General features: G+C 55.1%; 1 protein-coding gene across 8 annotated transcripts in view; it reads right to left on the reverse strand.

Annotated features, from left to right (window-relative positions):
* Positions 1–11,339, reverse strand: part of CSNK1D (casein kinase 1 delta) — a 32,987-nt gene extending 21,648 nt beyond the window's left edge. For 4 of the 8 annotated variants that reach the window (XM_025362804.1, XM_025362805.1, XM_025362801.1 and 1 more), the window contains exon 1: positions 2,584–3,060. In XM_025362804.1, coding sequence (XP_025218589.1) covers positions 2,584–2,827 — 244 coding nt within the window. In that variant the 5' untranslated portion in view covers positions 2,828–3,060. Of the gene's footprint in view, positions 1–2,583; positions 3,061–10,894 lie in introns of those variants that run through there. The other 4 variants (XM_025362806.1, XM_025362807.1, XM_025362808.1 and 1 more) reach the window with 2 other exon arrangements.
* Between the last annotated feature and the right edge of the window lie 976 nt (positions 11,340–12,315).

Raw genomic sequence — 12,315 nt, forward strand, 5'->3', positions numbered from 1 at the left:
CAGCTACTGCAGAGGCTGAGGCAGGAGAATGGCCTGAACCCAGGAGGCAGAGGTTGCAGTGGGCCAAGATCCCGCCATTGCACTCCAGCCTGGGCAACAGAGTGAGACTGCGTCTCAAAAAACAAACAAACAAACAAACAAAACTTTGGCAGTATCCACCAGGTATGTGTGCATTTAACACAGATGACCTGACCTACATTTTGGAATGGTCAGGGACATGGCAATGCGCTTGAAGCCCAAATGGGAGAAAATCCATTTCTGAAATCCTGTTTGGTTTCCAGGATCCTAGGGAAGGTGCATGGGCAGGAACAGGAAGGTGCAAGCTTCTTTACTCTCTCAAGCCAGTGGCCACAGGGGAAGGAACTTTGCCTGCCAGGGGCCTTCAGCACTGTCTGAAGGAAGTTTTGAGTATCGCAACTGGGGGCTGGGGTGCTGCCAACATCTACCACGCAGAGAACACACCACTACGAATGGCAGTAGTGCCAGGGGAAGTCCTGTTCAGGAACCACGTAGCTACCTTTTGGTTCGGGGTTGGCTTCCCCAGTGACCATCCTGGGCTTTTTTCTTTTTTTTTTTTTTTTGAGACAGAGTCTCGCTCTGTCACCCAGACCTGAGTGCAGTGGCGCATCTCCACTCACTGCAAGCTCCACCTCCCAGGTTCACGCCATTCTCCTGCCTCAGCCTCCAGAGTAGCTGGGACTACAGGAGCCTGTCACCAAGCCCGGCTAATTTTCTGTATCTTTTTTAGTAGAGACGGGGTTTCACCATGTTAGCCAGGATGGTCTTGATCTCCTGACCTCATGATTTGCCCGCCTCGGCCTCCCAAAGTGCTGGGATTACAGGCATGAGCCACCGCGCCCGGCCTATCCTCTTTTAAGGACTGGCTTTCTTCCCTTTGCCCTTGTGTACCCCTGGCTTGCAAGTTCACCTGCAGATGTCTCTCGTAAAAACTTAAGGTGTTTTTAAGCGTGCAGGTTTTACTCGACCCCCGCACCAGGCTCCCGCAGGCCAAGGTCACACCGTGCACCACCCTGCTCTCCTTGGCTGGTCACACCTTCAATGCAGGCTCCAGGCCCTTGAGACGCCAGTCCACCACCAAGGGCCACCAGACAGGCTCCCCGGGTGGGGTCTCTGCTGAGCTTTCCTTGGGTTGGTGATGGGATTTTTCATTCCTGTGGCCTCCTCTGCTCATGTGAGGCCTGTGTAGGACACACTGGATGACCCTCTCTGTAATGGGCTCCCCAGGACCACAGGTGCTGCCAAGGACATTTTGTGTCACATAAACTTAGAAATGTCAGTTTCTTGTAGTAGCACAGATTACGTTGCTTGTGCTGAGAAAAGATGTCAAAAAAGCCCATCAACAGTCCTCCCTTTCCCGTGACGACAGGGCTAACAGAGGCCCTGAACAAGTTTTCCTTTGGCCGGTTGCCCAAGGGGACTCATCCAACCATCCGCCTACAAATGTGCCCCGGAGGCTTCTAACTGGGAGGGCTCCACGGACATGGCACAGCCACTCTTCAGACAGAAAGCCCTGTTCCCAAAGAGCGCACCTGCCAGACCGAAGCTCTGCTGCTGAGACGCGTGCTTCATGGCTCTGAAATCCCTGCAGAGAATGCCCTCCTGCTCCATCAGCTGAACCATTTCAAAGTCCAGGGAACTCGCAAGAGCTGGACTCTGAGGTCAGGACGGGAGCACTCTGCTCCATACTCGGCCCACCATGGAACACCACGTACCTAAGGCTTTGGGCTGAGGGCTCGCCGAACGGGGACAGTAACTGAGCTGGAACAGGTCATGATGGACGCCAAGCCCAAAACCCTTGTTTTGCTCAGGAGAAAACGAGCCCAGAGAGTGTGAAGGGACATCCCCCAAGCTGTAAGCAAAGCATGCGAAGGAGCAGAGGCCTCACCCAGGGATCACACAGCAGGAAGGTCCCACCAGCAACAGCCCCAGTGACCACTGAGGGGCACGGACACCAAAGGGAGCATGCATTAAAATTCACACAAACTTTTGATTTCAGACACCATGACCTGACATGAAGCAAAATTTAAACAAAGGGACAAGATGGCATAAGATGTTTCTTTTCTTTTTTTGGGGGGACAGGGTCTCACTCTATCGCCCAGGCTAGAGTGCAGTGGTGTGATCTTAGCTCACTGCAACCTCTGCCTCCCAAGCTCAGGCGATTCTCCTGCCTCAGCCTCCTGCATAGCTGGAATTACAGGTGCATGCCACCACACTCAGCTAATTTTTGTATTTTTAGTAGAGACGGGGTTTCACTATGTTGGCCAAGCTAGTCTCGAACTGCTGACCTCAAATGATCCACCCATCTTGGCCTCCCACAGTGCTGGGATTCCAGGCGTGAGCCACCGCACCCAGCCCATAAGATGTATCTTTGTGTTGAGGGAGGGTCTCTGGACCCGAGACTCTCTGAAGGAAGCTGTGACCTCTTCGTCAGGGTGTGGGGAACACTTCCCTCCCTTTTGCCCGGAGCCAGTTTTGGGTTTATTTTAACCAGCAATGCTGAGTTGCTGTTCTCCCTTAGCAAACAGAACCCTGGTGTTCCTCTGTGACTGGTAAAGGACCTACCTCCTCCCTGCATCATCTTGTAGATTTTGCTCTCAATGTGGAGCTGAGGGTGTTTGGTTTTGACACATTCAAGCTTGATGGCAACTTCTTCTCCTGCAGCAATGTCCGTACCTTGGCAAAGAAAGAAAACCATAACAGGAATTACCTGGTGTCCACCAAATACCCAACATGCTGGAGAAACGACAAGCACTATGTGAGTTTTCCAGGAAGGACCAAGTAATGGACGTGTTCTCCTTTCTAGCATAGTAAAGCGGGCTCATTGGCCAGCACATCTCTGGGGGAAGTTATCCTTAGTCCCATTTTCACAACAGGACGAGTCTGAACTGCACAGAAAGTCTATGCGGTTTCCATCACCCACCTACCAGTCTCCAGGTGCTGCAGCTCCCTCTCCCCAGTAGCCCTTTTGGTCTGCGTCCTCCCATCAGCCCTGACCAGGGCCCCTGCATCCACCTGCCCCAGACAGCCCATGGTGGAGCTCCAGGGTGCCATTCCCTTTTCTCCATACTGCCTTGACAGGCCTCTGGGAGGGGGTGGTTTGAGATTCCCCCTGAGGAAGGGCTGGGTTTTTACCCAACAATCACAGCCCTAGTCCACCCAGGCAGGCAGCGGGAGTCATCTCCAGCCGACCTACTGCAAACACCCTCCGCCAGGCAGAGGGAGGCCCTTCTCCATTCCTGGGGCCACAAAGCCAGAAGAGTCGCCTGTTCTCAAAGCCCGAAATGCACCACCTACCAACACACACCGGTCGCACATCTTTCGTCAGTCAATGGCTAAAACCAATGACACATCTAATACCCTGATGACTGGACTATGAGTTTGGAGGCAAAATTACACTTTTTATCTAGAAATGTTCCATCTCTGCTTTACTCTGATAAATGACAAACGTGACAGCCACCATCCCTCTCAGGTTCACCCACAAATACTCCTGAGTTTGAATCTGGCCCAAAGCCTTCCCCAAATCCACTGCGTGAGGTATCCCAGGAGCTTTAACCAAAGAGGAGAGAAAAAGAAGCTGCACACAGCACATACTCAGCTCTCTCCTCTTCCATCACGGATCCCTTCGGAGTATAAGACACTGGAATCGGCCGGGCGCGGTGGCTCACGCCTGTAATCCCAGCACTTTGGGAGGCCAAAGGGGGCAGATCACGAGGTCAGGAGATCGAGACCATCCTGGCTAACACGGTGAAACCACGTCTCTACTAAAAATACAAAAAATTAGCCGGGTGTGGTGGCAGGTGCCTGTAGTCCCAGCTACTTGGGAGGCTGAGGCAGGAGAATGGCGTAAACCCGGTAGGTGGAGCTTGCAGTGAGCCAAGATCACGTCACTGCACTCCAGCCTGGGCGACAGAGCAAGGCTCCGTCTCAAAAAAAAAAAAAAAAAAAAAAAAAAAAAGACACTGGAATCCTTCCCAACAGCGTGGCTATGTGCAAAGGAATTCACACTAGCTTCAGCAGCCCAGACAGAGCCCTGGGAGAATTCTTTCCCTGGGAGACTAGTGCTGGGCAAAGCGACCTGGCTAGTTCTTAGTGACTCAGTTTCTCTTGTCAATGGAGATCAGTGGTGAGGTCTGACATCTGTTTCTTGAGTGTCGTGGAGATGAATGAGCTCTTTAAGATTCCCTGATGAAAGGCAGAGTAAGGTCAAGTGGGCACTAGAGCCGTCTGCTGACATCTACACACGTCCACTGAACACCCAAGAACCCCCTCGTCTGCCCAGATGGTGGCACGAGATGTGCCACTTCCGGCCTGGGCCTCAAACCCATCGCCACTGCTGCGTTCCATAGGAATCACCATCAGGCCGGGCGCGGTGGCTCAAGCCTGTAATCCCAGCACTTTGGGAGGCCGAGACGGGCGGATCACGAGGTCAGGAGATCGAGACCATTCTGGCTAACACGGTGAAACCCCGTCTCTACTAAAAATACAAAAAAAACTTAGCCGGGCGAGGTGGCAGGCGCCTGTAGTCCCAGCTACTCGGGAGGCTGAGGCAGGAGAATGGCGTGAACCCGGGAGGCGGAGCTTGCAGTGAGCTGAGATCCGGCCACTGCACTCCAGCCTGGGTGACAGAGCGAGACTCCGTCTCAAAAAAAAAAAAAAAAGGGAATCACCATCATCAGGTCATCGCCAATGACCATTCTAGATTTAAGAACGTCACTTACCATCAACAGAGACTTTTCAGAGCACTCAAGGTAATAAATTTTGTTCTTCCTGCCTACAGTTGGGACAGTCTATCCAATTACAAGAGAAATGACTTCATCGAAAAATGTACTGTGCAAATGAAAATCGAACTCTGAGTTCCTTTAAGGACCTGGACTCTGAACTCAACTCGCCAGCCGGGAGGGAGGGTGACTCATCCCACTAGTTATGTCAGCAGCTCCCTGAACCCCCAAGCAGGCGCAGTGCAGCCTCGGACAGCACCGCCACCCTCGCCAGCTGGCAGCCCAGTGACTCCACGGCCTCTGGCCGATGGCTTGGGGCCACACAGCCTGCTGACTAGCATCTCTCGCTCCACTTCTCTGTAGATGATACAGCTCATGTCTGCCAGTCACACCTGCAACACTGACTGTCGTGGGGCAAAATCATCACCAGCTGCTCTGGCACACACCACCAATCACACCCTATCATGGGGCTGGGACCTCTTGCTGTGCAAGCACACAGAGCCAGCCCTGCTGTGGAACCAGATACCAAGGTTTCCCCGAGTCTCTACAGGGGAGCAGAGGATGCAGGCCCTGCACACAGATGTGAGGACGGCAACTCTCTGGGGCCTCCAGCAGGCACCTCACCACCTGCTATGTAGAAGCATCAAGCAGCAGAGCATCATGGTCTGTGCATTCCTTGGGCACCACCTGCCTCAAGGTCGCTGAGCACTGCTCAGACCCCCTGGCCTGCAGCCCTGTCCCACCTCACCCACCGGGGGCACCCCACACTCTACCAGCCGTGCTGCTCAGCCAGGTCCTCCAGCTGCCACCAGTCCACAAGGCAGCACGGAGGCACTGAGTAACTGTGGTGGCAATCTGGCATCGCTGCAGCATTTTGACCTTATTATACACAAGTTTTGGTGTGCAACAGATTGAAAATTACAAGCCTGGTCCTTCTCCGCAGGTTAAATCTGAGAAGCATGACTAAAAGGGGAATGAGAATTTAAAAGACCCTGAGCCCTGGGTGTCAGAATCAAAACAAACCAAAACCTGGCGGCACACAGATCACCAGGTTGTCTGGGTTGTCTGTTTATACAAAGGACATTCTATCAGCAAAACCACCTCAACTCTTCCCTGCAGCTCAACAGTCCTGGTCTGCTCTGAGACAGGGCTTTCCTCAGTCCATGTCTGGGTGTCAGTTAATGTTAATCCTACAAAAACAAAAAGATGTCCCTCAAGTTCAGCAGCCAAAAGCAGATGGTGGCCGGGTGTGGTGGTTCACGCCTGTAATCTCAGCACTTTGGTAGGCTAAGGCTGATGGATCACTTGAGGTCAGGCATTCGAGACCAGCCTGGTCCACATGGTGAAACCCCGTCTCTACTATAAATACAGAAAAAATTAGCCAAGCGTGGTGGTGTGCGCCTGTAACCCCAGCTACTCAGGAGGTTGAGGCAGAAGAACTGCTTGAACCCAGGAGGCAGGGGTTGCAGTGAGCTGAGATCGTGCCATTGCACCCCAGCCTGGGAGAAAGAATGATACTTTGTCTTAAAAAAAAAAAAAAAAAAGGCCGGGCGCGGTGGCTCAAGCCTGTAATCCCAGCACTTTGGGAGGCCGAGACGGGCGGATCACGAGGTCAGGAGATCGAGACCATGCTGGCTGACACGGTGAAACCCCGTTTCTACTAAAAAATACAAAAAATTAGCCGGGCGAGGTGGCGGGCGCCTGTAGTCCCAGCTACTGGGGAGGCTGAGGCAGGAGAATGGCGTGAACCCAGGAGGCGGAGCTTGCAGTGAGCTGAGATCCGGCCACTGCACTCCAGCCTGGGCGACAGAGTGAGACTCTGTCTCAAAAAAAAAAAAAAAGGCCGGGCGCGGTGGCTCACGCCTGTAATCCCAGCAGTGAGCTGAGATCCGGCCACTGCACCACTGCACTCCAGCCTGGGCGACAGAGTGAGATTCCGTCTCAAAAAAAAAAAAAAAAAAAAAAAAAAAGCAGATGGTGAATTAAGTGAACCTAACCAGAGTGTGGCCCTGTCCTGGCACAGGAGGGTAATTCTGAATTACCAGCCTGGACGCTGGCAACTCCCATTAAGGCTTGACTGTCCTGTCAACAAAGAAACAGGGAGACGCCTTGAGCAGCAGGACAAAGGTCACCTCACAGGGCAGCGGTCAGCAGTACCACGACTTCTCATTACAGACGCTTGAGTTAAGCAGAGTCCAAGGTCAACAGAGGCTACAGCCCTCAACACTGCAGTGAGGAGACCCCGGAAGCTACAGTGAGAACAGGTGGCCGCTCTCCTCTCACGGCTGGTCAACGTCTTGGGGTCCTACTGCATGCCAGGCACCCTGCAGGCTGCCTCTTGAGAAATCAGTCAGTGAGGGGAAAAACATGTGCTTCAGAGATGAAGAAGCAGTTAGCTCCCAAAAGATATTCGTGCACATTACGAGGTCAGTCCATCCATGTAACAGGTGGACAAACGGAGGCCCTGACAAGCTGACGGTGCGATGGGATCAAGTACAAATGCCAACAGATGCACCTGTCCAGCCCACCAGCCAGGTAATCCGGTCCTGCCACTCACCTCCGGAACACACTACGGGTGAGAACAGAGGCCAGTTGGGCTCTCACTGCCTCTCTGCATGGGTCCCCTGCGGGGTGAACACAGCGCCTCTCCCTCTAACCTGGCCCAGCTGAACACTCTCCTTCCCCCAGACACCCCTGTGGTACTAGGGCTGGGAACTCGTGGTCCACATTAAGGACACTGTCTGTTTTCAAATGTTATCAAGTTTATTTTCAGTGGTGCTCTGCCAGCAAAAATGAAAGGACTTCTGGTTTATGGCCACACCACACGGACACGAATGTGGAGGGCAGCACAGGGCCGAGGCCAGGTCACACGACAGGCTGCCAAGGTGTGCGCTCCACAGGTTGTGTGTGGGCTGTGCCGCCTCCCAGCCTGCCCTCCTGAAGGGCCTTCCAGATCTGGCAATCTCAGACTGAAGACTGAGATTGTTCTTTTTGGGGTCCCACTTTCCAAAGCCTGGGCATTCAAGAAATAGCCCCAAAATACTGCCCCCTTTGAAGGGGCAATTTTGGAACACGACAACCCAGCGGGGTCCTGCACTGCAGCCCTGCCCTCCAACTCTCACAGCAGGGTCGGGGCAGGCAGGCCCACACCACACTTCTAGCCCACGGGCACTCCACTGAAACACAGCCTTCCCCCCGCCTTCCCGGGCTCAAACACCGGAAAGCACAGAAAGTCCCCAGTGGAAAAACAAAAACCCAAAAGCCAGGCTCAAAGCAAGGTGAACCCCACCTGGAGGACACCACAGTGACAACAGTAGGAATGGTCTTAACGATACTCATACTAGAATATACACGACACGCAGAAGTCAAGATGAAGACCTAGTTCCTCAATTTATGTCTAACTGGCTGCCCAAACAAAACTATGGTGGAGATGATCAAACCATCTCAAGGTCTTCAGATCAGCCATCTTTGACTCTAACTGCCATTCTGCTGAGACCCACGCTTCTTCCAAACTGCCTTACTCCGGCTAACGTGACTACCTTGCCTTTCATTTCCTCAGAGGGGTCATCTGAAAGGACCACAGTGTGGCCAGGAGCCAATGCTGACGGAAAAAAAAAAAAAAAATTCAGCTGTGCCCAACCCTACTCAAGTAACTGGACGTGTACCCTGATGGATGGCTGTCTGGGGGGGTCCAACCCCAGGGAGTCAGAGCCACAGCCGCCTGCAATCCCGTATCCAGCATGACCGTATGCCCAGCGAGAGGTGAGGCCTGGAGGGTAGAACGCTGAGTGAGGAGACAGCCTTCCACCCTCCACCTCTGGAATCACTTGGTGACAACCACACCAAAATTTGTCTGACTCTATCTTTGGAAAGCACAAAAGTTGTCTGACAAGGTCTCAGAGAAGAGAACAAATAGTTTCAAAGTACTTCTTTCTTTTTTTTTTTTTAGACAGAGTCTCACTCCATCACCCAGGCTGGAGTGCAGTGGTATGATCTTGGCTCACTGTAACCTTCGCCTCCCAGGTTCAAGTGATTCTCGTGCCTCAGCCTCCCAAGTACCCGGAATTACAGGCAGCCACCACCATGCCTGGCCAATTTTTGTATTTTTAGTAGAGACAGGGTTTCGCCACGTTGGCCAGGCTGGTCTCGAACTCCTGACCTCAAGTGATCCGCTCGCCTTGGCCTCCCAAAGTGCTGGGATTACAGGCGTGAGCCACCACGCCTGGCCCAAAATACTTCTTTTTGATGCCTGCCTAAAGGTGGTTAATGGACTGGCTTTGCAGTGTAACTCCGATCCTGGGATTAAAACTTTCGCCAAAATCTACTGTTCTATAAATAAGCCAAACGACTTCCATTTACCAAGCACCCTGACTTCCAAAACACTGCCAAGAACACATCCAGCTGACCACCTGGTATAAATGTTTAAATAGTCAAACCCAAATGTCTAAGTCCTGCTTACTCAGCAGGCCACTAAGGCATATGTACAGGTTCAAAAGCAACAACATGGCATATGACGGGGTTACCCGGCAGATTAACCAGGCACCCAAAGTATGAGCCACCCATATGTATGGATTCAGCCTAACGCTGTCAGCCCACCGGGTCCTGAGTTCTCTCTCTGGTGAAAAGTGGGAAGGGAGTGAGAACTGGGTACTGTCCACATGTGGGTTCATCTAAAAGGTATGACCAGAGGCATTACTGACATCCCATGGGATTCCTGACCCTGGCTGACAGATGCCCCAAAAGCTAGGGCTGCTGGAACAGAAAACAGCTCCCCTCAAAGGTCTGCAGCAGCCCCTCTGCAGGCACACCGCCTCAGGCTACATATCCTCAAATGCAAGGGGTCTTGGAATAACTCGTGCACTGCACAATCCCACTGACAAGTGCAGAAAATTGTTACTTTAAAATTACAAACTTCCGCCAGGCGCAGTGGCTTCCCAGCACTTTGGGAGGCCGAAGTGGGCGGATCACTTGAGATCGGGCAGGCGTTGGAGACCAGCCTGACCAACATGAAGAAACCCCGTCTCTACTAAATATACAAAATTAGCCCGGCGTGGTAGCGCATGCCCGTAATCTCAGCTACTAGGGAGGCTGAGGCAGGAGAATCGCTTGAACCTGGGAGGCCGAGATCGCGCCATTGCCCTCCAACCTGGGCAACATGAGCGAGAAACTCCGTTTCAAAAAAGGAAAAAAAAAAAAAAATTACAAACTTGAAGATTTAAGCCAACCTTTCATTACACTTGTGTTCACGTGCATATTTTTCCATTGTAAATATGACACACCCAGAACGTTCTAATCCCATGTTTTCTGAAATCTACCGTGAGACTATTACAGTCTAAAGGACAGCTCATGAGTACAACTACCTCATCTGCCTCTCCCTTCGCCAACATCTTAACCCTGGGTGACTTTCTCTACCGTCACCTAGACTTAACCCTTGCTCATCTGCACTCAGTCACCGCTCCAAGGCCAAGGGGCACAGGTGAGAGAGAACCCCCAGCGGTCAGTCATCAGGGGGGCTGCGAGGCGGAGGGCAAGCTCCGCTCCTAGCCGGGCCACTCCCCCACTCCCACAAGGCATTTGGGTCTTTCTGACATTTTCCCCCACGCGTGCAAGACGCAGGGGCAGCCTCTGCGGGGGGAGCCAGACAGCCCCGGACCGGGCTGCGGAAGAAAGACCGTGGCCTTTGTTTACTGCGGTGACCTTAGGCGTGGAGGAAGCCGACGCCCGCTCCGTCGCCCCGGCCTTGCCCCCTCCCCGCCCACGGCCCACTGCCCCCACCCCCGCCCTGCCCCTCCCCCAGGCCCGCCTCCCCACGCCCCACCCAGCCCTTCCCGGGTCCGCTCCCCACGACCCTGCCCCTACCCGGGTCAGCGCCCCCGAGCCCATGCCCCACCCCAGGTCAGCTCCCCTGTCCCCTCCTCCCTCCAGACCCTGCTCCCCCGGCCTGGCCCTGCCCCTCCCCCACGTCCGCTCCCCACTGCCCTCCCACCCCTGGCCGCGCTCGCCTAGTGGCCGTTGGGTTCTGGCCACGACCCGGCGGCGCCCCGACTTGCACGCAGACCCCGCGGGGGCCGCCACTTCCTTCCGCGGTCGCGATTGGTCTTGGCAGCCGCCGGGCCCGGGTCCTCGAACGGCGGGCGGGGGCGGCGGGGCCTCACCGAGATAGATGTCTCCGAAGGAGCCGCTGCCGATCTTCCGGCCCAGCCGGTACCTGTTCCCGACTCTCAGCTCCATGGCGGCGGCGGCCCGGTTCGCTCCTGCCCTCCCGGCCGCTTCCTGGGTCTGAACTCCGGGAGGCGGCGCCGCTGCTGCCGCTACTGCGGGTCCGGCTGCCGGCTCCGCCCCCCTCACGGCCCCGCTTTCACCATCGCTTTCCTGTCACCCCGCCGCTCCCAGCGCCTCAATACGGGGCGGATGGGACAGTCCGAGCGCCGCCGCCGCTGCTCCGGCCCCTGCCGACCCCGCTTGCCCTCTCCCCGCCGCGGATGGACTCGGATCTTCCGGGCCTAAGTCCCCCTTCAGCTGCCTAAAGGAGCCGCCGCCATCGCGCTGTGACGTCACTTCCCCTAGCAACCCGGTGGGGCGGGGCCGCGGCGCTCCGGGGGCGGGGCCTGGCCCTCGGGGGCGGGGCCGGGCGGGGCGAGCGCTCCAGGCCTCCTCCCAACTCTGCGCAGGGCCAAGCCCTTCTGCCCCGCACCGTCCCGTTACCCCTGGACCTCGGGCCGCCAGCCCCTTCCACCTGCAGTCTCCCGCTGCTCTCGCGGGGGCTTTTCGTGTGTCCCCCGAGATGTCGAGGAAGCCAGATGAGTTCCTCGCGACAGGCGGTGCCTTTTGCAGGAGGGGACAGGTAGCTGAGGCCTGGACAGAGTGACAGGCCAGGCTCAGGGGACACAGGGGAGACCCCCTCACTGGGCTATCAGTTCCCGGGCTTGGGGCATCCCAGGATGTCAGCGTCTGCAGCCTTACCTCCTGACACCTAAGGCCAGAGACAGAGCGGGCCCACGCCTTCGGAGGTCCTGATGTCCAGCTTGGAGGTCAAGGGCAAAGCCACCACCTTTCACAATACAAGGCCAGACCACCTGCCTCCCGCCAGTCCCTGCAGCCTGGAGACCGAGTCAACATTCTTATCTGTGTTGGTTCTGAATGTTCCTCCTTGCAAAAGAAAACAAGGAGTGGACGTTCAGGCTGATGGCCAGCTTCAAAGATTGGGGCCTTTGATTCCCATCGCTGGGAAGAAAGCCCTTCAGACAAGCCCCCTGGGCTGCGGTGCATGGGGACCTTGAAGAACCCATACCCATGGTCCCACGTCCATGTATGTCAAGACCTGTCGCATCCTCGCTGAAACTCAAGAACGTGAAACAGGTGAATGTGTGTTTTGAGGCAGTAGCATACCAGGGCTCTGGTGTGGGCACCACAGCGTGAGTGAGACAACAGCTTCAGCCCGTCCAGGTCACTGCAGAAGAAGAAAGCAGCCCCCGCAGGCCCCGCAGTGGTGCCCGCCTTTCTCCACCCCCAAGTCCTTCCTCTCCACCCCTCAGCTCCAAACAGCTGGAGGTCGGGTGGGGGAGGCAGGTATCCA

This window comes from Theropithecus gelada, chromosome 16, assembly GCF_003255815.1.
Source record: "Theropithecus gelada isolate Dixy chromosome 16, Tgel_1.0, whole genome shotgun sequence".
Taxonomy (NCBI): domain Eukaryota; kingdom Metazoa; phylum Chordata; class Mammalia; order Primates; family Cercopithecidae; genus Theropithecus; species Theropithecus gelada.